This window comes from Hyperoodon ampullatus (genome assembly GCF_949752795.1).
Source record: "Hyperoodon ampullatus genome assembly, chromosome: 3".
Taxonomy (NCBI): Eukaryota; Metazoa; Chordata; class Mammalia; order Artiodactyla; family Ziphiidae; genus Hyperoodon; species Hyperoodon ampullatus.
In genome coordinates, this window is record NC_136916.1 from 170,909,736 (window position 1) to 170,937,102 (window position 27,367).

The 27,367-nt window shown below is 50.0% G+C and overlaps 1 protein-coding gene across 3 annotated transcripts in view; it reads right to left on the minus strand.

Annotated features, from left to right (window-relative positions):
- CLMN (calmin) overlaps positions 1-27,367 on the minus strand; it is a gene marked incomplete at its 3' end in the record, with an annotated part of 115,060 nt that overhangs the window by 18,823 nt on the left and 68,870 nt on the right. For all 3 annotated transcript variants that reach the window (XM_079701274.1, XM_079701275.1, XM_079701273.1), the window contains exons 2-7: positions 16,758-16,819; positions 13,181-13,276; positions 10,450-10,533; positions 4,793-4,885; positions 2,859-3,049; positions 364-557 (exon numbers count right to left, since the gene is read on the minus strand). In XM_079701274.1, the coding sequence (XP_079557400.1) occupies positions 364-557; positions 2,859-3,049; positions 4,793-4,885; positions 10,450-10,533; positions 13,181-13,276; positions 16,758-16,819 (720 nt within the window). The remainder of the gene's footprint in view (positions 1-363; positions 558-2,858; positions 3,050-4,792; positions 4,886-10,449; positions 10,534-13,180; positions 13,277-16,757; positions 16,820-27,367) is intronic.

Consider the following 27,367-nt stretch of genomic DNA (forward strand, 5'->3'; position numbering starts at 1 on the left):
TCGATGTCCACCAGTAGGAAAGAGCTAAGTAAATTTTGGTGCACCCACTAAATGGACCATTATGTGGCCAATAAAAATATGTAATGAAGACCTCCTCTCAGCATACTTATGTCACAATTATAATGTTAGGTTTACAAAAAGTAGGCTATAAAACCACACATACACTGAATGATCCCAATTAGGTAAAAAAATTGTAATTAGATGTAAGGAAAAATACTGGGAAAATGAGCTCAGTGGCAGGAATACAGGAGATACAAAAGTGACTTCATTAGATGTTTCCGTATTCTCCAGATTGGACGGCAGGTGTTACATACGTAAATATATATATATTACGAAGAAAGAGAAAGAGAGAACCACATCTACCTTCTGGCTCCAGGAGCCTGGGGATGTGAAGGGCGTCGTGAGCGATGCTGAAAGCCTTCTCTAGATTTTCCCGCATGGAGTCTTCTAGCGCCAGCTTCATGTCGACCAGGCTGGGGTCGATGGCCTTGATCACTGCCAGGAAAGCCAGCCCGCTTCTCCAGCTGCCTGCAAAGTCCTGCACCGCCACGCCATACCTGAGGAAAAGGAGCAGCCTCAGTGCAGGTCAGTAAGCAGACTCGAGGATGCCTCGCTGGCCTCCAAGCGGGGTTGGGAGCTGCTGACCTGGGGAGGCCAAGATGCCCCAGGCCCTGAGGATCGGGATAGCTGCACTGAACCATCGGTATTTCCTTTTCCAGACAAACAGGATAGGAAGGTGTACAGCACACGAGGAGACATAATAGAACATAATAGACATATTATGTATAGACATAATAGATATAATAGAACCTTGTGTTTCCCAATTCCCAGATATATACATATTTATACACACATATATATAAAGGAGTCATTTTATACACTGTTCCTTTTATCAGTGATGTTCAAAATGCAGCAAACATAGATGTGTTGTGTAAAAAAATGGAGCCAGAAAGACCCAAGTTCACACTCGGCTGCCCCACTGTGCTTCCAGTGCTGTGGCCTTATAAGCCTCAAACTCATTTATAAAACAGGGCAGCTGTCATGGGCAAGTATTAGGTTGAATCCCCCAAAACGGCCATGTCACGTGGACAATCTAATGTGCAATGCAGATGGCACATGAAAGCCACTCACTAAGGGATAGCTAATGTCATGATTAATATAAATAAAATCATAACATTAAAAGTGACAAAGATAGATAATCCTGCCAGACACTAATTTCCTTTGGACTCCATCCTTTGAGACCATATCCGCCCCTGTCAATCTCTCAACTGTGATCCCTGAACTCTCTTTTAAAAAAAAATCCTGGGGCTTCCCTGGTGGCGTAGTGGTTGAGAGTCCGCCTGCCGATGCAGGGGACACGGGTTCGTGCCCCAGTCCGGGAGGATCCCACATGGCGCAGAGTGGCTGGGCCCGTGAGCCATGGCTGCTGAGCCTGCGCGTCCGGAGCCTGTGCTCCGCAATGGGAGAGGCCACAACAGTGAGAGGCCCGCATACCGCAAAAAAAAAAAAAAAAATCCTGTTATTTAGAAATCATTTGAGATTCATAAGAAGTTGCAACAGCAGTACAAAGGGCCCCTGTAGACCCTTCACCCAGCTTCTTTCAACGGCAGCATCCTACGTTACCGGCGTGTGTTATCAGAACCAGGACACCGACGTGGGTACAGGGCTATTAAAACCACAGACCGAATTAGGATTTCATTGGCTTCAGTGTCGCGGGGATGGTGTAAGTGCTGTGACATTTTGTCACAAGCACCCATTCCTGTGACCAGTGCCACAATGGCGATACAGACTGTTCTACTCCCCGCAAAGGCCCTTCCTCTCTGTTATAGCCACCCTAACTCCTGACAATGAGCTCACTTTTGGTTGATTTATTTTAAATACCATTTACTGGTTGCTCACATTAATCAACTCTATCACGCTTAACCCCTTAATCAAAACCCCAAAGATCCAACTTCTCTCTCATCTTTTATTTTTTCCTGCCATCTTTTGCTTTCTTTCTTTCTTTCTTTCTTTCTTTTTTTTTTGTGGTACGCGGGCCTCTCACTGTTGTGGCCTCTCCCGTTGCGGAGCACAGGCTCCGGACGTGCAGGCTCAGCGGCCATGGCTCACGAGCCCAGCCACTCCTCGGCATGTGGGATCTTCCCGGACCGGGGCACGAACCCGTGTCCCCTGCATCGGCAGGCAGACTCTCAACCACTGCGCCACCAGGGAAGCCCTTTTCCTGCCATCTTTTATTTCCATACACTGGGGAGCCAGGATCCGCTGCTGAGCACTTACTCAGTGCTGGTACTCTGCAAGGTGCTTTCACAGAGTTTATTTCATTTAACCCTAACTCTCCCATAAGGGGGTGAATGGTACGTCACCATCTTAACAGATGCAGCTTAGAAAGGTAAGAGATTCACCAGGGTCTCCCCAGTCTGGAAGGGGGTTAAACAGAAGGCCAGGAACTTGGTTCCAGTTCACCTGTCTCAGTTTTGGAAGGGCCAGACCTGACTCTGATAGGTTGCAGCCTTTATCGTTACTCGTTTTTCAGTAGGTACAGACTCTGAAAGATACCCAGAAGCTTAATAATAAATGTGTCCATGTTAGTAGGATCCAAGGGCCATCCCCACATTGGGGTTTAATGTGCTGAAGGCCCCTGGGATTTCGATTCACATCCTATCATCAGCTTTCTGCAAACCAAACATGGGGTGAGTACAGTTTTGTGGCAGAAACAGAAACTGACAGAATCCCTTTTCTGAGGGTCTGTGTGAAGCTCCGGGCACGTAACTGAGTAAACGGTGATGCTCTTTTTCTTAGCCCTCCTCCCCCCGCCTGGCAGCAGCACGGGGTGCTGGGGAACAGGGCATGCGGCTTACTTCCTTGTTTTCCTCTGCACCCATGTCAACAGTGTCCTGATGGCCTTCCTCTGGTCTTTCACCGATATCACCGCACTCCTCTCTGCGGTGGGCGTGGGTGGGAAGGAGGAGTCTGAGTCTGTGCCCCCCGAGCCGGGTGACAGGCTGGAAGATGGAGAATTTCTGCTGAGGTTGCCGGTGAGTTCTTTAATCTGGAAGGAAAACGGCGTTTCAGACCCCGGAGGCAGACCCAGCACGGTCCCTCGGGGACCCCGGCTGGAGGGACCAGCTGTGCAGAACTGGTTCTCCAGATCGGGAGAAACCCCTTCCTGAGGGTCGTGTGTCAGGGGTCAGGGCAGTACTCATGATGGCCTGGCTGCTTCTTGTGGCTTGTGGTGCGTGCAATGATGCTTTGCAGGGAAAATCATGTCTTCCTGGAGTCTCTTTAGCTCTGGCCAGAGGCTGCAGATGAGGTCTTCCTGACCTGACTCCACCTACCCCTACCCCGTCCTTCCATGGCCGTCGCTCCCAGAGTGCATCATGCTGTTTCAAGCCCCACCGCCTGTGCTCACCCAGGTCCTGCTGCCTGGATGTCCCTCCCTTCCAACACTGAACTCCTGGCTACTCAAAATGTGCTCTTACCACGGGGTGCCTGTGAGAAATGCAGAACCGCAGGCCCAGCCCCAAACCTACGAAATCAGACTCTGCATTTCAATACCACCCCCATACCAGGTGACTGGTTTGCACAATAAAGTCTGAGAGGCACTTGTCTAGCGAACTCCTCATTCTTTAAAACCCTGCTCTGGTGTCACTTTATCCAGGAAGTGTTCCCCTCCCCCCTTCCCCCCGAGATAGTTGCCCCAGCTTGGAGCTTTTACAACACTCTGCTCATATGCTGACCATGGCCTGCACCACAGAATTCTATAATATGGGACTGACTTGTCTGAGACACCAGAAAGTCATGAGAGCAAGACTTTGTATGCTCAGAGCCTGGCACATGGGAGAAACTCACTAGACATTTACCAAATAAATGAATGACGATCCAGAGTGGAGTTAAGGACTTTTTACACATTTCAGGACGTTTCCAGTCTATCAGGGAGTTGAAGAACAAATATCAGTAACCGAAGCCTGTATATGACACTGTACAATTGACAGAGGGCTTTCCCACGTAGCATCTCTTGATGCTCACCACATATTTGGACCACTGCTACCATTTCACAGATGTGGAAACTGAAGCTCAGAGGGAGCCTTTGGTTTTATAAGTTCAAGGCTGTTGTCTCCAAGCCTTGTTTGAGCTCATTCTCCTCTGAAATGTAAGCATGAGCCTCTGTGCAGATCATTTTTACACTTGGGAGACCCATTAAGCAACGAGCCCTGATTTTCTATTTCAAAAGAGGGAGATTTTAGAAGATAAAACCTCAGCTCACTCCCTCCTACTCAGGGAAAAGAACCTGAGCACAATTTGAAATATCCCCTTCATACTCCAGCCACAGACCCTGCCCTTGCTCTATAAAATCTGCATTTCCAGATAGAGGCTGAGGGTGCTAAGGATGGAAAAGCAAGGTCCTTCCTGTCACACACACCTCTTCCTAGAGCTATCTTTGGACAGGCTCTTTAACCGTATCGGATGAATACAAGTCATTTTAGGAAAGTAACTCTACCAAGTTCAATTTTTGGTTGGAAGGATTCCCGAGCTCTTGTGACACTTTAGAACAAAATTACTTTTCAACGTAAATAGTTAACTCTTCAAGTACCAAGAGGAGAACAGAGCTCATGTCACTTTTAGAATCACAGGAATTCAAAACCTTTAGCAACCAGGTTCTTCCAGTTCTTTCCCAGGAAACAGAAACGTCGAAATCTGTTAGAAACGAAATCTCACTGTCTCCCTCCATCCAGCTCCACTCTTGTGCTGCTGGAGATCATTACCGTGTGTTATAGGAAAGAAATGACTTTACCTGGAAGAAGAGGATGATGTTCCAGATCAGCCCAAGGACCAAAGAGGGGTTGCCATCTGCTATTTCTGCCGCGTCGATGCTAACCAGTTTTACCTGGAGAGAAGCAATTTATAAGCTTAACAAGAGTGTCCAAACAGGATGCAACGTGTTATTTTCTGATGCTGTCGTCGTGGGCCTGTTTCTCTTTCTCACCTGTGCTGTTCAGTGCTGCCCCAGGCCACCTCTCAGGGACCCCAACATGCAAAAGTGTATGTAAGTGTGTCTAATAAACACGTGCATAGTACTTCGCACGCGCAGACACTATTCTAAGCTCCTTACAAGTGTGCATCCTCCCAGCTCATCCTCACAACCCCACATCACAGATTCTTCTATTATCTCTATATTTCCGGTAAAGAAATTCCAGAGCAGTCAATGTAACGTGCCCAGGACACACACCTAGTAAGAAAGTCATCCTTTTCCAAGAACAGACGGTAAATGCCCAGGGGCGGTCTGTGTACGACACTAACACCACCAAACCTCCAGATTTATAACACGTCTTTGGATAAACACAGCACTGACATCAGCGATCAAGGAACACGGACAGCTAAGACAATTATCCATTACTCATTAGAAGTAGTGCGTGGGGATAAGGCTGCTACCCAGCGTTTCTGCATCTTTCTGCAACATTCCGTAACAAAATACCCTACTGACTGGTTCAAATGGGCATATTTGAGAAAGCCTTAAGAGATTACGTTATTTATTTAACTATGTTCTGACCGCAGAGGATTGCCCTTGGTGAATGCCTGAGGCACTGGTTTTCAAAGTGTGGTCCCTGGACCAGCAGCATCAGCCTTGTCACCTGGGAACTCCTTAGAAACGCAAATTCTCCCCCAGACCAACTGAATCAGAAACCCTGGGAGGGGCCATGATCTGCATTTAACCGGAGCTCCAGGTGACTCTGCTACACGCTTGGGTTTGAGGACCACCGCCCTAAGTCATCATTTTACTCTGCAAACAAAACCTGAGTATGTAGATCAGGGGTCTGCAAACTTCTGTAAAGAGCTAGAGAGTAAATATTGAAGACTGCAGGCCACATCCATCTGTGTCACATTTTCCGCCTCTTCATTCTTTACCACCCTTTGCATTCTTCAGGGGGAGGAGAGGAGAAATCAAATAAATCAAGGTAAACTTTTACTTTTCTTTTTTTGGCTGCGTTGGGTCTTCGTTGCTATGCAGGTTTCCTCTAGTTGCCGCGAGCGGGGCTACCCTTCGTTGCCGTACACGGGCTTCTCATTGCGGTGGCTTCTCTTGTTGCGGAGCATGGGCTTTAGGCACACGGGCTTCAGTAGTTGCGAAGCATGGGCTCAGTAGTTGTGGCTTGCGGGCTCTTGAGCACAGGCTCAGTAGTTGTGGCGCACGGGCTTAGTTGCTCCGCGGCATGTGGGATCTTCCCGGACCAGGGCTCAAACCCGTGTCCCCTGCATTGGCAGGCGGATTCTTAACCACTGCGCCACCAGGGAAGTCCCAAGGTAAACTTTCAAATCCAAGTTTGATTCATAGAATTCTGCTCAGGAGACTCGGGAAAGAAAACACAAAGAGAGCGTCTCACACAAATACGTCTTTCTCTCTTTCCTTTGGGGCTTTAAAAAAAGATGGGTCTCTGATCCTACCAGTTCATCAGGGGTTTCTGACCACACCCATCAGTAGGGCCTGGGCTTTCCTAATCACAGGTGAGAATCCTGAGTCCCTGGCTCAGGTGTGTTTTGCAGGTTGATGACCAGAGAATAATCCAGGGAGCACAGCTCATCACTGGCGGGTTAGAGGCTGAAGGAAGTTGTCAATATTGTGAACAACAAAGCCAAACAAATTCAGGCCCAAGAGTTCGTCCATATTCATCACGGCCACACGTCCCATGGGATGAATCACCTGCGGTCTGTGGCTGATCGTGTACCCTGGACCTCTGCTCGGGCAGCTCCCTCCGTTTTTGTGGCTCAATGATCATATCCCAGCGCGGGGGAGTCACATCAAAGCACTTAGTCAAGGTGACAGTCCTGGCCTTTGCTAACCCCTGGAGGAAGCCCAGCATGGCCTCTGAGCTGAGGTTCATGAAAAGTGTCCCAAAGTGAGAAATCACAGAGCTGCCTTGTAGGGATGTGGGGACTAGGATGGTGCACCCTCTTGGGACAGGGAGGGAAGCGGGGGCGGGGAGCAGCCATCACCTTTGGAGAATAAAGCACTCTCCTGGCCACAGGGACTGGGGAGCCTGGCTGAGGGAAGGCGGGGATTATGGATATTCCCGAAGACCTCGTCTCGAGTGCCCAGCCACTGCTTGGTGCTCCCTGGCAAACAGACGATGTAGCATCCAGACATCAGTCAGAAGGTTCAGGGACAATGTCCTCCTCCTCCTCTTCCCGCTAACTTGGTTGTTTTCGCCACACTGACAATAAATGGACCAAGTGGCTTCTGGGAATATTCCTTCTCCCCCTCTGGCTGGCACATCCATCGTGGGGCAGTGATAATGGTCATCACGGTAATGCCCTCCCCGGGGAGTGCTGACTTCTGCCCAGTGGTTTTCATGGGTTAGTCATACTATACCCATTGCACAGATGAGGAAGTTGAGGCTCAGAGAGGTTGAATGACCTGCCGGAGGTCACAGAGCTGGTCCTGTGGGGCAGCGGGTCTCTGACACAGGAGTGAACACCATGCTCTAAGCCTCATAGTTTCGGGGGAGAGAGGGAGGGACAGAGGCTGGCCACACTAACAGCACCTGAATCCTGGGGCAAGTGGGACCTGACTGCTGCCCCTCCAGCACCCGCTTGGCATTGATCACCCAGTTCTGGGCACTTTTTTGGCTCAGGAGAGCCACTGTGGCCCGTCCTCCCTCCAGCTGGGACAGTGGGACAGGAAGGGGCCACAAGGGCCCAGGAGCGCTCTGTGGATTCTGGCAATGGGAAAGAGACTGCAGCCAAAATGCCAGTTTCCACCTGCCTCACTCACCGGTGCTCCCCTCCCCATGGGGCCATTCACCTGTCTCACCTGCCGGACACGGGAGCCAATGGGGCAAAGAGCTGACATAACACAACCACATTTGGCATATTTCCAGATTTTTAAATAAAAAATAAAGGAGAAGGGAGCTTTACTGTTCTTTCTTTTGTACCATAAGGCAGCTACTGCAGTTGGGGAAACATTTAGGGACGGATTACAGAAGGCCAGGCCTGCCACCCCTGAGCATGGGCTAGTCCTCCCTGCAACACCCCCCAGCAGGCTCCCAGGCTGTTTGTTTTTTCGCTTCTGCAGGATCACTGCTCCTCCCTGGGCCCCTGCACTGATGAGCAGCCTGCTGTCTGCGTGAGGCCTCTTCTGAGAGGCTCTAAGCTCCTTGAAGCGGAGATGTGCTTCTAATGCAGCTTTATGTCCCCAAGGCTGAGCACAGCCCTGGGCCCACAGAAGACACTTTGTACATGCAGGGGGAGAGTTCTGCCTACAGTACAGACCCATCAGCACGTGGCAGCTGGCAGAGAGGAAATTACTTAGGGGTTCACAAGCTGGAAGGAAGAACAGTGAGCATCCCGGGTGGTGGTCCCAAGCCCCCACGTTATCATAAGAACAACGTTCTTCGGAATTCAGGGGTGGACACTGCCCAGAAGGGCCACACCTAACGCTCCCTTCCAGGAGCAGACAGTGGAGCTGTGGAGCTGGGGAGAGGTAGCAGGAGCCACAGCTAACGAACGCGGCCCTTGCCCTGTGCCCTGTGCCCGCACCTGGCTAAACCCCACCTGGACGGGCACAGTCCATCCTCAACAACTCTCTGGAGTAGGTTTGGCTTTCATCACCTCTGTGTAACAGATGTGGAAATGGAGGCTCAAGGCGTCTACATCATTTTCCAGGAGCGGAAGCCGTGGCAGCGGTGCCCTGAACGTGCCGTCAGCACCGAGGCGGATGGCGAAACTGACTCTGCAGAGAGGCCAGCGTTTTCACGAAACGGGATGTGCTTTTTTAAAAGCAGCTTCATTGAGAGATACAATTCACATCCCATCCAATTCACCCATTTAAAATATACAATTCCATGGTTTTTTGGCATCACCATAACTTTAGAGCATTTTCATCACCTCAAAAAGAAATCCTGGGCCTCCCTGGTGGCGCAGTGGTAGAGAGTCCGCCTGCCGGTGCAGGGGATATGGGTTCATGCCCCGGTCTGGGAGGATCCCATATGCCACGGAGCGGCTGGGCCCGTGAGCCATGGCCGCTGAGCCTGCGCGTCCGGAGCCTGTGCGCCGCAGCGGGAAAGGCCACAGCGGTGAGAGGCCCGCGTACCACAAAGAAAAAAAAAAAAAAAAGAAATCCTATACCCTTTAACTGTCACTTGTCTAATCCCCCAACCTCTCTCAACCCTGAGCAAACACCCATCTCTTTTTTGACTCGAGAGATTTCCCTGCTGGACGTTTCATAGGAATCGATTCATAGAAGTGGTCCTTTTTGTCTGGCATCTTTCATAATGTTTTCAAGGTTCATCCACACTGTGGCTTGTATCAGCACTTCATTCTTTTTCATGGCAGAATAATATTCCATTGCATGGATAGACCACATTTTGTGCATCCCTTTGTCCATGGATGGGCATCTGGGTTGCTCCTGCCTTTTGGCTATTATGAATGACGCTGCTATGACCAGAGCTATGCTTTTTGGCCGTCACCACCTGAACTCCCTCCTAGGTCTGGGGCTTTCCCCACAGTATGGGAGGCAGAGTACACCTCCCTCTTCAAAAGCCAAAGGTGCTTTTCTCTGCCCTTGGCAGCCAGGACATGGGTGGGGATCCAGGCTTATCAGCCCAGGCCTTAGAATCTGAATGAGTGACACTGAGAGTTCCTTCCAGGGGCTGTGCTGGAGGCAGGGCAACAGTGCAGTAAAAACCCCTCAGCTTGTCCGACACATCGGCATGTACAGCAGAACATCATCACAAAGTGCAATTTGTTTGGGGTTCCTGATGGTAAACAACAGGATCCGATCGGGGCTGGTTTAAGCGGAAAAGGAATGTGTTGAAAGGATGCTAAGGGGTCACAGAATGACTCGGAAGACTGGGGAATCAGGGCTGGGATGAAACCCAGGGCTGCTAAGTGCCAGCACCACTGCACGGCCCCTCCCCCTCCCAATGCAGGGACCCACGTGGTCCTTAATTGGTGAAACTTAATGAAAGGGGAACTTTGGAAATTTCATCCCTCTAGGGCCATTCCTTCCCAGTTTTGAAGGACGTGAAGCAGAGTTCAAAACACAGAAAAGGCTAATTTAAGTCGAGAAAGTTCTATCAAAGGGGACAGAATTATGTAATTTTCCCCGGCTCATTTAGCCCCCTTTTCCTCCTTGCTTCTCCCATATTCTGAGTTCTAAGAAAAAGTTTTTCACGCTGACATGCTCTTATCCCCCAAAATGAAAAAGAAAATGTCAACTAAATTCTGAACATCTGAGAACCTGATAGAGATGGAGGGGCGGGCAGGGAGTCAGGGACTGTATCTCTCGCTGATGGATTAGCTGCCTGAGTTCTGTTACATTTCAACTTAGTTTCATTCGACCATCTCAGCAGGGTCCCTTTTGCCCGCATCTCTTCTGACCAGCATTAAACTTCAAATTATGTCCTTTTTGTCACAGGGGAGTCTGTGTTAACAAGATGTGTTTCAAATACTTACATTGCTATCTTCCAAGAACTTAAGTGCTTTTGCTATGTTGTTCAACCGAAAAATACGATGGGACGAGGATTTGTATTCGTGCAGCTGTAACACAAACCAGAACAACACAAGCAGTTAAGCCAAGACAGGCACTCAGTCCCCAGCGGTGCCGTTGGACGTGCTTGTCTTTTTCTTTACCTTTTTCACATTAGTCTCAAGAGAAGGTTGGGGCTCATAGCAGAGCCCACACGGCCCCCATCCAAACCCGGGCATGGGGCCCCAGGATACACAACCGTACCCTCAGGGGCCCCCGACGGTCACCTTATTTATGGTTCTTGGGACCAAACTCACTCCAGCTGGTGAAGGAGGGGAATCCAGGGGTTAAACAAGGAACAGATTTGTCCAATTTTTCTCCCTGACCCAGCTCCTGGCTTTTGATACTCCTCCCTCCTCCAGAGACTGTCGGTGACATGTTCTTCTCACTGCACTGATGCTTTTCGTCAGGGCAGAAAGCGTCAGCCGGGAGTGTCACCCACAGCTGCTAAATCATCCGGTAAGCCCTCCCTGGCGGCCGCAGATGTTTCTGTTTTCTGGCCAAGAGCTTTGTGGACATTTATCCCAGGTCAGAGAGAGAGAGAGACAGACAGACAGAGAGAGACACAGAGAAACATAGAGAGACAGAGACAGAGACAGAGACAGAGAGAAAGGTGTCTGCAGAAGCAAAAACTCTGACAATGCTAGTCCTACCCACTAGGGGCACCAGCAGAGGAAACTCATCCTGAAACTGAAGTCCGTCCCCACTCCTCCAGGTGGGTGGCTTTACACTATAAGGCAAGCCAGTGGGTATCACTTCCACATGGTGTGAACTGCCAGGCAAGCTAATGGGTGAGGTCTTGGATGTTCTTGGCTGGGCTCCAGGTTCAAAGACTCCCAACAGAGGCCCCGCAAGGACATGGTAGCTCCTGACCAGTGCCCTGGCAGCAAAGTGGGAGCCTGGGCTGCTGGGAACACAGAACGAGGGGCTAGAAGGCGCTTTTTCAGGAAGCCTATTAGAGACTATGCTGCCAGCCCATTGTGAGATGTGCAAAGAAACCAAATACAGCAAGTCCCCTGCACACGAACCTTCAAGTTGTGAGCTTTCAAAGATGCGCATGTGCATCTGCACGTCCAATCACGTAAGTTAGTTCACATGTCTGGTGTATTGCCACGTGCGTGCATCCTCTACAAGTGGTTGTGCTTTTGTGTACTTTACTGTACAGTACTGTACAGAGTACAGTAGTACAATATCTTTATTTCAAGCCCAGGATGTCCGGAAGCAAGCCTAAAAGCAGTGGTATATAGCCGATTGTGTTAGATGGGTACCTAGGCTAACTTTGTGGGACTTATGAACAAATTGGACTTACACGCTCTCGGAATGGAACTCATTCATATGTAGGGGACTTACTGTACTCCTTTTACTGCAGTGGCTTTGCCCTTCATTAGAATTCACAGTATCACTTTGCACAGCCCCCTTGCGGCGGGGTGGGGAGGCTATTGGGAAAGCAAAGGCAAGGAAGGGGTGTGATAAGACTCCAGCCACATTAGATCTGAGAACAGAAGTAGGGGCTCTTGACTTTAAAGCTACAGTTAAGAACAAATCCAGATGGGCTTCCCTGGTGGCGCAGTGGTTAAGAATCTGCCTGCCAATGCAGGGGACACGGTTCAGGTCCTGGTCCGGGAAGATGCCACATGTTGCGGAGCAACTGAGCCCGTGCTCCGCAGCAAGAGAAGGCACCGCAATGAAAAGCCCGCGCACCACGCAGCAACGAAGACCCAATGCAGCCAAAAATAAAATAAATAAATGTATTTAAAAAAAAAAAAAAGAACAAATCCAGAGAGGTCCACATGGGCTGAGCTATACCCCATCACGGCACTTTTGTATCAGCCACGCTGGGTCACTTGAGCCAAATCAAACACTGGACTCTAGAGCTGGTTTCTCAAAATTGACACCACTGGTATTCCGACCAGATCATTCTGCCCCCTCAAGGAACCTCTGGCAGTGCCTGGGGACATTTTTGGTTGTCAAACCTGGGGGTACTACTGGCATCCAGTGGATAGAGACCCAAGGATGCTTGCTGTTACACATCCTGCAATGCCCAGGTCAGTGCCCCCATGACAAAGAACTACCCCAGCTGAAATGCCAACAGTGTGGAAGCTGTTAAACCCTGCTCTGTGAATTGGGGAGAGAGGACCGACCTATATACAGCAGATACAGGCAACATGGAGAGCTCTGGTGAAGATCCAAAGTGGAAGGAACCCCAAGATCAGCTGGTTCGATTCAATTTTGGTCGTACTCACAAGAAGCTTCTAGAACTCTGTGTATCTAGTTTTAGCCTCGGGTGGATTATAGATTTTGGCTGATAAGATGCCTTTCTTCTCCATCTTCCTGACTCTTAGCTCTCATTCTAGGTCATTTCATGGCTGGCCGGCTAAACTGTCATGATTCAGTCATGATCCTTAGCTCTGGACTCACAGAAAACATGGGACAGTTATTTATTTACTTGCTAAAGTATATTTGCTTAGTTGCACATGACTGTATGTATCAGTCTTAGTCACCGAGAAAGGAATGTCACCCTCCCAGGTTTCCCGTCATAGGATTTATGGATGGCCAGGTATGTATGTACATACACATAGATCTGTACAGAAAAGAACCCTTCGGCAATGTTTTCCTTTGCATTTTCACTTCTTCCTAACCCTTCTGGAGCATACGTACCAGATTTCGCCCAGACAGGACTTCTAACAAAGCCATTAGGATTTTGCCATCTTGTATATCAACGAATAAATCTTTAACTTCTAGAGGTGGGTTGCACTGTGGAAGAGGGGGGAAAAAAGTAGCCGATTAGTGATCTGTGTAAGCCACAAAAGAATTTCAGAACTGCAGGTTTCACTGGAGATAGAACTTCCGGACATCCAGATGTGCTTACAGGCAGCAGGGCCCATCCAAGGAGGTAGCGGTCCCCTCTCCCTGGAGGTGGCCCGTGGGCAGGGGGTGCGCTGGGGAGCTGTGGAGGAGGCTCTGGGTGGAAAAAGTCAGAAGCCCCCTGCTTTCCTCTCTGACCTGGGGAGGTCTGAGGAACCGGGGTTGCGTCCACCAAGAGTTTGGCTGGGTGTGGCCTGGGGTCCGCGGGGCCAGCTGGAACTTGTTGGGCAGATGTCCCAGCTCAGGGATTTCCTAACTGTGCTTCCCAGAACAGAGCTTCAGCAGACCACTTCACGGAGCCCTGTGGGGGCAGGGGTGGTCCCAGAAGAGGCTGATTCACGGCACTCCCTTCGATAGCTCTTACCGGCCTCTATTTAGGGTTCCAGGAAGACTTTACTTAAAGAAAGGTTTCTGTTGACTAAACAAGCTTGATAAAAACTCCTTTAACACAGGATGCTTAGGATTTATTGAATCTTGGGGGACAAGGTCCAGGAACCTGCATTTTGAATTAAGCCCCCGGCATAAATTCTATTTACTTTGTGGTACTGGGGCATTTGGAAGCATTAGAACACTTACTGCTCTTGGGGACAACGAAGGGGCGTGTTCCCACAGGAGACCGGATTAATTGGGGGACAGGAATGGTGGCTGTCACCCATCAGAGAGCCAGGGAAATCTTGGAGCTGTGGCCCAGGCACCCTTTCCTCCGGGAAGGCCTCCTCTCCAGGAAGTCCTCCTCCCCGTGAAAGCCTTGGAGGGTCCATGTTTTCTTTTTTTATTCGGGAGGTGGCATTTCCTTACCTCTTATACGAGCCCCCTGACTCCCAGTTAGTCAAAATACCGGGCAATTCCACCCACAGGTGCACAGAAAAGGGCTTTGCTTCAAGGGCAACAGCGACTTTGAACGCAAAGGCAAACTATTTTCTTTGCAAACTCCCCACTGCCCTGCAGGAACATTCCACACAGAGCATGACGGTATCAGGTTACCAAGACTCTTACGGAAATGTTATTCCTGTTAACGCAGGGCAGAAACGCAAGACCTGAACAAAACAGCCCCTGATAGATGAACTCACAAAATTTCCAGTTAGCAGCCCCGACCGTGGCCAAACCTTGCTTTTGAGCTGAACCTGGAGAATAATTTCCATTGACAGTGTCTGTAAGAGCCTCAGCCCAGCAGCAGCGAGCGGGGCCTTGGCCGGCATCCATCTGCAAGATGGCAGGAGGAGAAATTGAACCCACTCCAGTGAAAACACTCCTCGGGGCCCCAGACGTTCCATGGGCTTCATGAGATTGGTATGGCCGAGTAAACAGCACCGCCAGGGGTTTCTTCATGATCTAACTCCTTGGGTAAATTAAGGAATTTTTCCAGAAGCCAGAGACCCCGTAAATATTTCTGACAGCCTTCAAATTGCAGTTAAGCCCACTTCCCCAAGGAGTTCCTGGGTTTCCTTTACATGAAAAGTTGTTCTTGAAAGTCTCAAGGTTGGAAACAGGGCTGTGAATTTTGCCCTGTTTATTACGAATCAGTTTTAGGTGCTATCTGATTTATCTGTAGAGTGGGTGCTACCCGCCTGCCCCGAAAAAGGAAGCAGAAGCATGGCCACGGAGAAAATTCTGGATGCAATCAATGCCAACAGAGGTTCGTTTGGGGGTGGTGGTGAGTGAGTGCGAGGGTATTTGCTCTATTACCCTCTGTACTTTTCTGTATTTGTTTTTTAATTAAAAGAAAGAAAGAAAGAAATACACTAAACTCCGTCTGCCAGGAGGAATTTCCAGCTACCCTGATACACATCAGGCATTAATTTAGGAGTTCAGTGAACTCAGATTTTGGGAACGGTTTTCCTTTTTTTCCAAAAATAACACTTCACTGTGTGAGCACTGCCGAAAATGCACCAATAGTCAAAACAACTGGCAACTGATTTATAACGCTTCATCCATGACATAGAGAGACTTTGCCCTGAAGAGTTCAGGAGCCTCCTGGGCAGAGCGGAACCCGTTCTACAGGTGGGGAATAGAAGTGTGGGTGGTCAAGCGTCTGCTCGGGAAATATTATAGGCCTAAAGTTTATGCTACATGAATTAAAATTTTGGTCAAGAGCTCCACTTCCTAAAAAACCACATTTATTTTCTCTGCTTTCTAATCATTTCAGTGATTTCCTCTAAGAACCTTTCTTTGGGGTTAACTCTAAGGGCCATTAATATTACTCCTGTGCCTTCTAAGGGGAGAGGAGAGAAGAAAATATAGGTATTAAACTCACTGAAGTAGGATCCTTGAATACCACCAGCTTTGAAAGACATGAGACTACCGGCTGGGTCTATTTGGAGAACCAGATAGTAGAATTTAAGAAGACGTGAAGTGAGTAAAATGAATCCTGATAAACCAGCTTTCTTATAATAAGAAAAATAATCTCTCCTCCCCCAGCCCCGGGCAATTTAGAATGTTCTCTGTCGGGGGTGGGGTGGGGTGGGGGTCAGGGTGGGGGTGTGGGGGTGTGGGGGTGTGGGGGGTGGCTAACCTAGTGGTGGAGGAGGGTTCAGATTTCTCCTCCTCCGAGCTGTTTATTTATCCATTTCACATCCCGCCCCTTCTCTGATGCTCATCCTTGTGTCTGGTTCAGCTGCTTTTGTTTTAGGGTTTGTGTGCCTGAGAAGCCGGCAGACAAAATGCGCTTCAATGTTGCTTGGCCAGAGTATGTTAGCAAAACAAGAAAAAGGGGAGAAGAGGTGTCACGAAGCGGAATAGGCAGGAGAAGCCACAGGAAGAGCTTTCTTCTCGGTCGTGGGATTGCAGAGAAGCGATTCAATGTCTCCAGGCTTCTGTTTCCTCGTTCGTAACAGGATGGGGGGTGCAGGGTAGGAGGGTTGTCTTGAGGATTAAAGGAGATGTGTGCTCGATGCACCCAAACAAGCAGATAATATTGCTGACCAATAGCAGCATCACGTGATGAGCCAGGGGATCTGGCTTGGTTAAAAAGTGCGAGGAATTTTTGCTTCAATCAACCCAAATACCTGTACATGGGTCTTCACGAGAGCCTCCCTGACCACCCCAGACTAGAGGTCGAGATCCCCTCAGCCCCGTGTTTGAATGTTTCCTAACTTTTGCTCAGCGATCCCTATTTAAAGATGGACCCTCTCCTTCCCCAGCTAGACTGATAACCCCAGGAGGTCAGAACCCCATGTCTTACTCACCTTCACGTTCCCAGCACTGAGCCTGACGCTTGGCAATGAGAATGCACTCAACAGATGCTTAAATGAATGAACGAAAAACAACGACACAACAGAAACACAGAGTACCCTCACCCCCGCTCTGCTGAACTGTGCACTCAGTTATGGAGGAATCCATCGCTTAAAAACAAGCCGAGTGCCCTGCTTACCTTCTCCAGATGGAGATTTATCCATCGGGTAAAAGTCCGCTTCTGCACATTCTCCCTCTCCACTGAAAACAAAGAAGTGCCATTAGCTGGGTGCAAAGAAATACATGCAAAATCCCACCCTCCTCTTCCCAAGGGGAGGGTCTATGGAATCTCTGTAGGATGGGGAGCCCCAGAGGTCCCATGGAGACCTTCCCAGAAGGAGGCTGGCAAGGGGCTGGGGAGCACCTAGAATCCACTTTCCCCAGCCCAACCCTGAGCATCTTCAGTAGATTAAAGACCCACGAATTCAGACACACAGAACAAAATCTTAGGCACGAGCTAACGTGAGCATTTGGGCATTTGACTCTCCAGCATAAGAAGCACTGGTGGGAAGATACAAATTTAAAGCACGAGGTGATGGTGCCACACGCCTGCCTGGCGGTAGTGATGGGTCAGGGGAGCTGGGATGGAGGGAAGGAGGGGAGGTCAGTGATTAGGGATTGGGAGGGGGCTCGGGAAAGGGTGGTGGAGAGATTTGACAGTCCTGGCTTGGACTCTTAGCCTGGTCACCTCCCAGCTTCGTGTCCTTGGGCCAGTCGCCTATCCCCATATCTGATCTTCCCCATGAAGATACATGGGTGACAGCCCACTTCCAGGCTGCCATAAGACTGACCTGCGATCCTGCAGGTCAAGCTCAACAGGGTTCCTGGCACAATAGCTGCTCTTTTTTTTTTTTCTTTGTAGCAATTATTTTTAGAGCCAGGGAATACTTTGTGCCCCCCAGGAGGGGAGAGTTCTGCAGAGCCCCAGAAAGCAGGGAAGACGCCAACCAGACACAGACCCCTTCTCCCACAGGACAGAATTTCCCAAACAGCTTTCTTAGGAGAAAAGGTCTTTCCTTTTCAAGAGTCATTGCCATCTATCTACCCAGCACTAATTGTGTCCTGGACACTTTGTTTCCAATAATCTTTAAGCCTGACAATACCACCTGCGAAGCAGAAACTAGTATTTTATAGATGAACAACATGGGGCTCAGAGAGGTACCCTGACTTGCCCCGGACATCAGTTGGACAGAGACAGAGCTGAGCATCTGTCTGTTTGCCCCTCATCCGCCAGCTCCCTGGAAATGGAAGGCTTGGGTTTGAATTCTATCTCTTCCAAAAATTACGACAAAGGCATCTGCAGTAGTAATGATAATGATTTTAAAAATATTTACCGAACACCCGCTATGTGGCAGGTACCCATCTAAGCACTTTACATGCATTCACTGATCTAATCCTTCCTACAACCCTCACAGGGAGGGACCTTCAAGATGGGAAAACTGGGGCACTTGCCCAGCGTCACGCAATTAGTGAGGGTATTGTTCCTATGTTACAGATGAGGAAACTGAGGATCAAAGAGCTAATACGCCACAAAATTAGGACTTGGAACTAGAGTCTGTGCTTTCCCCATTCGCTCCTGGGCTCTGTGGCATCAGCTGGCTTGGTGCCTGGGGACCCGGAGGGAGTTTCCGTGATAGGCGGTGGTGCCAGTGCCTGGGTCTGGGCGCCCTGGAGACCATAGTAGCAGCCCCTGCAGCTCAAGACACTACGCCTCTCAGGAAGCTTCCTGGAAATGTCGGAGCCAGAGGACTCCTAAATTACTACGTTCTGGATTTCAACATATTGGAAGAACATATCACATATGCTTAAAACCATTTCATATTTCTTTAGCAATAAGAAAATGAGAGGCAATTTATCTCTTGGCGGAGAAAAAAAGGCTATGGTTTTCTCTAGCAACTGTGGTTCTTTTTTTCCTCCCAGCCTCATTATTAGGTAGATAGTGGTGCCCATAAATCAAATTTTAATATTGTGCCTTTCAATCTTTTTAATTGAAGAGCCAGCAGACAGTAATTATGCACATAACTGCTTCTCTCTCGTTTTCCTCTTTTTCCGTCAGGGAAGGTCACTGACTAGCAGGCATAAGGATGAAAGAGCTCATTCTAGTGAACTGTTTCTCGTGGGAGGCGGGAGGAGGGAGGAAGGAAAAGAAGCTGATGGAAGCGAAGCCAGGAGGGGGGCATGTGCTGAGGGCCATGAGTTACAGAGTTCCAGAACTTCCCAGAAGATGGGAGAGACCTTTCTGCCTCTGCAGCTTTTTCCATAGTGTGGGTCTTCCCATAGTTTAGTGTCTGTCCCACTGTTGATGGACATGGGCTATTTCTGGTTTTTTACTGTGTGGAGCAGTGCAGTAGCCAGCACCCTGGCACAGGCAACCTGGCATGTGAGTCTCTGTGCACAAACGTGTGACTATAGTTCTTAGGCCTGACGACGATAAGCGGAACTGCTGGGTCTTAGTAGTGGGCACATTTGAAAATTTAATAGCTGCTTCCAGACTGCCCTCCCAAAAGGCTGCCCCAGTTTATATCTTCACCCCCACCTGTCTTTAAACAAGTTTATGGGGATTGTAAAGTATTTACACACACGTTCAAGCACTCAGGCTGGTTTCTCCATATGGCTTCAGAGAGAGCGAAATCTGTCTCCTGAAACAGAAGTGCATTCAGTGAAAGCCTAAGAGAACCAGGCGTAGGCTGTTAGTTTAACTGTGCAGAAGGGTGCAAATGAGGAAGTGGGTGTAAATGAGGAAGTGGGTGTCTGTTAGTCTACATATGCCTCATCTATCTGCCCACTGAGCCACCTATCTGTCCATCCACTCACCCATCCACCCACCCGTTAGTCCATCCATCCATCCATCCATCCACCCACTCATTAGTCCATCCGTCCGTCCATCCATCCATCCATCCATCTATCCATCCACCCACTCATTAGTCCATCCATCCATCCATCCATCTATCCATCCACCCACTCATTAGTCCATCCATCCATCCATCCATCCATCCATCCATCCATCCATCTATCCATCCACCCACTCATTAGTCCACCCATCCGTTCACCCATCCATCCATCCATCCATCCATCTATCCATCCACCCACTCATTAGTCCACCCATCCGTTCACCCATCCATCCATCCATCCATCCAACCATGCATCCATCCATCCATCCATTCAGCCGGCCTCCCAGCTGATACTTACTCAATGATTACTACTTGCTGGGAACTATGCCCAACCCTGTGGGCAAAATCAGAAATGAAGAATTAAGCATTCATGGAATCTTGCACTCCAAGAATTCACAGCCAAGTAGGAGAGAGAAAACACGGATGCCGCAAGGCACATAAACAAGGAGAAATGAATTAGAAATTTCAAGAGCTGATGGGATGGGAGGAGGTGATTTCAGACTCCACGGGGGACTCCTCTGGGGGCCCTACGATGATCCCCCCCATAGAATTGGGACACGGAGGGATCCTGAAAGGCAAAGACAGCATTTTAGCCCTGCCCTGATCCACAGCCAACCTCTGGGTGGCTTCACTTCCATTCCAGCCAAGGCCAGTGGGTGAATCCGGGCACAAATCAGCTTCAAGAGTACAGTGGAACCATAGGAGGGCAAGGTGATGACTGAAGACACCAAGGGACTGTGAGACTAGGTCACAAATAGCAGATGAGTCCCAAACAGAAATAGGGTACGGAGACCATATTTTCTGTTCCTGAAACTAGGACATGCCGCTCAATACACAGGAGAGAGAATGCGAGAATTTAGCCTGCCCCAGAAGGCCCACCTGAGAGCCACACACCATTAGACCATTAGCTGACCTTGGTGAAAGTCAGAACTTTCAAAATACCTTTGCCTCAGTCTCCCCTCTGCAGGATGGGGATAACCGTGCCTCCCCCAGGAATGCTGTGAAGATCAAAAGGGATCCGCCAGAAAGGCTTTCCCAACAGCTGTTCCAGAAGGGCCACCTTTCCCCCAGCCCCATGGCACACCGCATGCCCTTGGGGTATTTTATCTGGTGTCTCCACACAAAGGTCGGCTGCCCTTTCCGGGCCTTCTCCATCTCCAAATACCCACCCCCATCCACAGGCCTTTTCTACTTCTGGCCCTGCCAAGACTCTATAAACTTTATATCCTTTCCATAAACCCAACGGCCCCTTTTGTCCACGGCACCTATCACGTTGTAAAGGTGTAGGAAACCATTTCTCAGGAAGGGTCTGGCCTTCTTGAGGAGTGTTTGTGGGGCCTGGTGTGGGTTTACTGGGCAACAACGGAGTAATAACAGCACTGTAAAATCGCCATCCCAGCTCTGCCTGGCCGGCCAGGATGCTCGAGCACCAGGTCGGGTGGAGACGGGGAGGGGCTGTCAGGCCCGGGACTCCAGAGACGCACAGAAGGGGCGGCCCAGCCTTCTGGCTCAACTCCACCATCCCAAATTCCAAGGCATGACTTTGGCCCCGGCTTTGCCTAGAACAGGCAATTTGAAAACAGGAGGTGTGACATTCCTTCCTTCTCAATGGCAGGCTCAGGGGTTGGAAGCCACAGAAAAAGGGATACTAGCTCTGGGAGTTAAAATAGACTCATTTAGGGGCTTCCCTGGTGGCGCAGTGGTTGAGAGTCCGCCTGCTGATGCAGGGGATGCGGGTTCGTGCCCTGGTCGAGGAAGATCCCACATGCCGCGGAGCGGCTGGGCCCGTGGGCCATGGCCGCTGAGCCTGCGCGTCCGGAACCTGTGCTCCGCAACGGGAGAGGCCGCAACAGTGAGAGGCCCACGTACCGCAAAAAAAAGAAAGAAAAAGAAAAGACTCATTTACATTTGTGGCTGTCTTTCCGTAGGTCCACATTTCCCTCAAACCTACTTCCTATATAATATTTCCTCTATAATAGTCTGCTCTTCCCCGCCCATGGGAAAGCCTTGATGGCTTTATCTGTTGGTGAAAATAATATGCTCATCATAATAGAAAAGCATAGAGAGGGAATTCCCTGGCAGTCCAGTGGTTAGGACTTGGTACTTTCACTGCTGGAGACCCAGGCTTGATCACTGGCTGGTAAACTAAGATCCCACAAGCTGCATGGAGGGGGGAAAGAAAGAAAGGAAGGAAGGAAGGAAGGAAGAAAGAAAGAAAGAAAGAAAAGCATAGAGAAATATATCTCAAACCTCGTGAAATCATTACACCCAGAGATCACCAGTATTGCCATTTTAATGACCATCCTCCTAGAACTACACACACACGCACACACACATGCGTGCACACACACACGCGCACACACACAGGCTCAGAGTTAATGCACGTGGGTGCTCATGTACACAACTGCGACGTGATCACCTAAAGACTCAGTATTCGTCAAAGCATTGCCCACGGATCTCTAATATCAAGAGTTTCTGGGCTTCTGGGGTGACAGTTAAAATGCTAATTCCTCGACCCCAGCCAAGACCTACTGGGTCACACTCTCTGGGGCCAGGGCCTGGGAATCTGAATTGAACCAGCTCGGGGGTTATGATAGTACACAGTTGAAGAACCTAGGTCTTCCTGGGAAGAGACAAGTGGCACCGTTCCTTGGTCATCTTCGGGCAGAGTAGAGATGGCAATGGGACGTCACCTGGCGGAGGAGAAAGGGCCGGCGCTCTGAAGCCAGGCCCACAGTGCCACCCCTCACCCTGAGATGGAGACACGGATAGGGCTCCCGGGTTGGCTACAGTATTGCTCATTGGCGCTGGCAACAAAAATTCCTTTCCTGCTTTGTCAAAAATGCTTTTCCTGATAATGCTTTACGTCACTAAATTCATGCAGCTGCTCTGATACTCCTGAGAGATGAATCAGAGCTCGCCTAGGAGGACTGCACAGCAGAATCCCGCAGGGGAGGCTTATCCTTTGACGTCCATCCAGATGCGGCAGCTGGGGGCACCTGTTTCCAGCCGCAGGGGCACTGCCCGGGTGGAAGGGAGGCGGCTGGGGCAAGCTGTGGCCTCACCTCCAGGAGCTCAAAGCCCTCGCTCAGAGCTGGGCACAGCGCATGTGCTGAACAAACGCAGCTGTAGCTGTTATGGCTAACCTCTGACAAGCTGCTGAACTTTTCTGAAGTTGAGTTTCTTTTCTGTGTAATAGAGACAACGCCTTCCGCTACCAAATGAGACGATGATGCCTCTGTGTGTGTGTGTGTGTGTGTGTGTGTGTGTGGGACACATAGAGGACCTCAGTAAACAGACTTGTTTCTTCTCACAATTCACAGCATTTCAGGGACCCATACGTGGGCCCTACTGACAGCTTTCTGTAGGATGGGGCGTGGCTACCCTGGTGACAGCTTGGTGGGCCCTCCCTGTCCCCAGTGGAAAGGTCACTGACGTCCCCCACTCAGCCCTCTCTATCCAGGAGGCAGGGTGGCAGGAGGCCCCGTATTTTTCAAGCTTTACTCCTGTTTTGTGTGAGGGCAGGACCCTGGCACGCGTTGGCTCCTGCACCCCAGGCCTTGTTCGCCAGAAGCCCGGGTCTGTACAGGGGGCCACCTCAGCTCTAGGGGAAGCCACAGGCCCCGATGATGACAGTCTCAAGGGGTTCCTCCGATAGCATCCTGGTCCAGAAACCTCTTGCCCCGCCTTATACGAGCGACGTCCTGAGACACACATACACTTTCCCGTTCTGGGTCTGAGCTGACTTCCTCCACTGGCTGGGAAGCCACTATCCTTCTTCCCAAATATCCTTCTTTTTCTCCATGGCTCAGACCCCTACTCATTCTAAGGGTCCCCCTTGGCTCGCTTCAGCTGTGCCAGCTCCTTCCATCAGCTGGGGATCTTTAACCCCCGCCGCCCCACGGACAGCACACAAAGAAGCTAGCCCTTGGGGGGGGCCCTGCATGCCTGTCCCCGCCCAGCCCTCGGCACTGCTGGACCCCCAGGAGCCCGCAGCCGGCCCCCCGCAGAGGCCGGGTCCCCTGCCTCGTGGTTTCACTCCTTTCCCCATCTTTCAACACCTCCCAGAAACACAACCTCATTACATGGCCCCATGCTGGTTCATTTGAGAAATAAAACTCAGAAACAAATTAAACGGCAATTTCTTTTTCAGCAGGAGGGGAGCCAGGCTTCAGGAATACCAGGCCAGCAGCCTTCGGTTCCGACTCCGGGGGTCTACTTCCCGCCATCGGCTCTGGGGGTATTAAAAGCCAAGGCCTCCCAGTGGTTTGCACCAGCGGTGATTTTGCATTTAATTTCCTTTGTTTTTCCTCCCCCAGTGTTTGCTCTGACCCAAGTCCCTTTTATTGAGACTTTGGTAATAAAATGCAAAACCCTCCTTGGGACCACAGGCCAAGGAGCATGCAACTCCAATCGGTGTGCAGGGAAGTGGCAGGCAGAGCTGGCAGGGCCCTCTCACCCCCTTTCTAGCTCCTCTGCGGCCTTCTCTCCTTTGTCCCTCGTGGGGCTGGGGATGCGCCGATGGGCCTCAGGACCAAGAGTGAGTCCGGGCTCCAGCCGGTGCAAACCGGTGGTCTCCCCAATATGCACCTGGGGAGACTCCAATAAAACTGCCAAGCTCATTCGAACTGGGGACTTAAATCCAATTCTCTCACAGGTCCCAGAGGCCACCAATTAACATACCACGTCCTGCCCCGCCATGCCCCTGCTTCTTAGCTGCTCTCAAACACATAACCCAGGGCTCCAAAGAGTTAGTCCCAATTACACACCAAATTAACTTTTAAGCTATATGTATATATATACAGGGCGGGTACCTGTGACTAACATAAAAAAATAAACCCGCTCGAGTTTTTTCTGTGAGGGATCCTGTCTAACCTCAGGGCTCAACCTCGGTCCACCTTGATTTATGACAGATGACACCAGCCAGCCAGCCATAAAAACCCAGGTTGGGAAAAAGGATTTTAACATCCACCCAGATGGGCAGACCGGGTGACATGACCAAGTCAGGCAGACTGCCCGGACGCATCCAGTTGAAACGGAGATGGAGAGTTAAGTGGCGTCGGACAGATCATTCGCACACCCATCCAGGAAGCAAATGGGTTGATGCTTACACTCAACCATGGAAAAGAAGAATGTGGACCCCGTCCGCATGGGCTTCCTTTGCCAGGTCCCACAAGGAAGGATGGAGAGAGGGAGGGGAGGAGGGAAGGAAGGAAGGAAGGGAAACAAGATAGAAACATACTCTCTTCCCATCCTGTGGAGACCGTGATTCCTGGGGGACTGAACTCTCCCTTGTGGACCACAGATTTCGATGATTTTCTTTTTTCTAATACCAGTATTTTCGGGAAAGTATCCTGGCTTCTGAATACTAACTTGAGTAACTTCTAAAACAGTGTTTTCCAAACCACATTCTGCAGAGGACTAGTTCTAAGAGGTCTTTCAAAAGAGGAACCCAATAAAGCTGGGAAATAGTGCATCCTCTGTTTCCTCTCATGGATATTTATGATCGGTATTTTTAAGGCTCTGATAAGTCCTGTAATAAAGACGTGTTTCACTTGGTCTCAATCAAGCTCATCTGAAGCCAGACCCCTTTTCTGGGTAAAACTGATCACAACTTTCTTGTAGAATCCTGCTTTGGAAATACAGAGAGATGTTCATTCATGGGGGATGTCTCCACTGGGTCCTCACAGCCACTGAATTAGGCAGCCACACTTCCTGTGACAGAGACTCCCATGTATTTGCAAACCCTGTTTCCTTTTTCTCATGGGCACAGAGCCAAACTACATTTCCCAGCCTCCCTTGCAGGTGGTGGGGGCCTCATGGCTGCGTTCCAGCCAAGAGTACGCGGGGAGGTGCAAGCATGCCACTTTCAGACGAGGCCAGGCCAATGCTTCCTGCCATGTGCCAAGGATGTAGAGGAGGACCGAGCCACAGCAGGGAAGGAGTCTGGACTCCCAAATCACCCCTGGGACAAGGATCGCCCAGGAGTACCACCACATGAGGAATACCACTGTGGGACTGTTGAGTGAGTGAGAAATACACCTTCACTGAGTTAAGCCAGAGTCCTTTGGGGATCGTTATTATAGCAGCTGGCCAACCAGGCTTATACCTGCCTTCAGCGAGAACCAGCCTCCCCTATGCAAGAGAGGAAGGGGAGAAGGGAAAAGTCAACATTTCTGCAGCCTCTTCCAGGCACAGGGAGAAATACTCCACCACTGAATCCTCACGGCAACCTCAACAGGTGAGCGATGGTGCTTCTGGTGCAGATGGGGAAACTCAAGTCTCAGAGAGGGGAAGTGACCTGCTCCGGTGCTTGGCTGCACAGCCGAGGGAAGAGTCTAGCCTGGTGAGCCAATACCCTCTCCACGGCACCTTGCTGGGCTGGTGGAACCCTTCAAAGCAAACATCTTATTGAAGAACCTTCACAAAGAATCGGTTTCACACCCAGGTGAGCTCGGCAGAATACAGGCTGACCTGGTGTTTTGTCCCCGAACAGAGCTTAAACAGGCCTAATAAGAATTAGCTTGACTTCTTGGGTTCAGCTCTTTTTTAAAAAGGAGATTAAAATGCTCAGCTGCATACACATGACCTTGATTTGCTTTTTTTTTTTTTTTTTTTTTTTTGCGGTACGCGGGCCTCTCACTGCTGTGGCCTCTCCCGTCGCGGAGCACAGGCTCCGGATGCGCAGGCTCAGCGGCCATGGCTCACGGGCCCAGCCGCTCCACGGCATGTGGGATCCTCCCGGACTGGGGCACGAACCCGCGTCCCCTGCATCGGCAGGCGGACTCCCAACCACTGCGCCACCAGGGAAGCCCTGATTTGCATTTTTAATAAAGCCCCACACTCACCCTTCAGATGCCAATGTTTTTATGTACATGCAAAGGCCAATCAGCTGCGAGATTCTCTAGAATTAGGGTGACCAACTGCCCTGGTTTGCCCTGGATTGAGGGGGATCCCGGGACACAGGACCTCCAGTGCTAAAACTGGGAAAGTCTCAGGCAAACTGGGATGAGTTGGCCATTCTAAGCAGTAGACACAGCACTGTGTCCTGGAGAGCAGGTGGGAGGGGACAGCTGCTGGGAGGAGCCAAAGGCCCTGGGAGCCACGTGGGAGACCAAGACAGCGTAACTCGAGGTGGTTAATATTTGCTTTAAATGCCGGGGACAGACAAACCCTGAAATTCCCATTTACAACTTTAAACTGCCAACGAACAGTGACACCAGCGTGAACAGAAATTCCTGCCCTGAGCGGGAGAGGTAACACTGGAAATTATGATGGGGAAAAGCAAGAGGTGTCAAATTCTCCTGAAGCTGGAAGTGTCCCCAAATTTCCTGTTAATTATTAGCCTGAGAGCCCAGAGGCTGCCAATGGGACAAATACAAATGCTTCACACACCATGGGTTCCTTTTTGAAATGCATATGTTTGAAAACAGACAAAGGTTATCTATATACACAAACCATCCAAATGCACACACTTGTGCATGCCCACGTGTGTGTGCATGCCTGAGTGTACACACACACACACACACACACACACCTCAAGGTAATGTGGGTCACCTTCAACCTTCTTCAGGGACCTTTAGTTCCCAGGGTCACTGGAGGGATGTTGTCATTGCAAGGTCTCCCTTATGCCACAGCCATAATGGTTCAGACCTCAAGGACTGCACTCACACTGAGGTCAAGGGCAGATCATTGCCACTGGGTAGAACCCTGTAGAATGGCAAATTCCAGTTCGGTAATCCTACAAAACCCACTGAGACTAGACCCGTGATGCTCAACCCTCACAGTCACCTGGGGAATCTTTAAAAAAAAAATCAGAGATGCCTGGGCTCCATTCCAGACTAATTGAATCTGAATC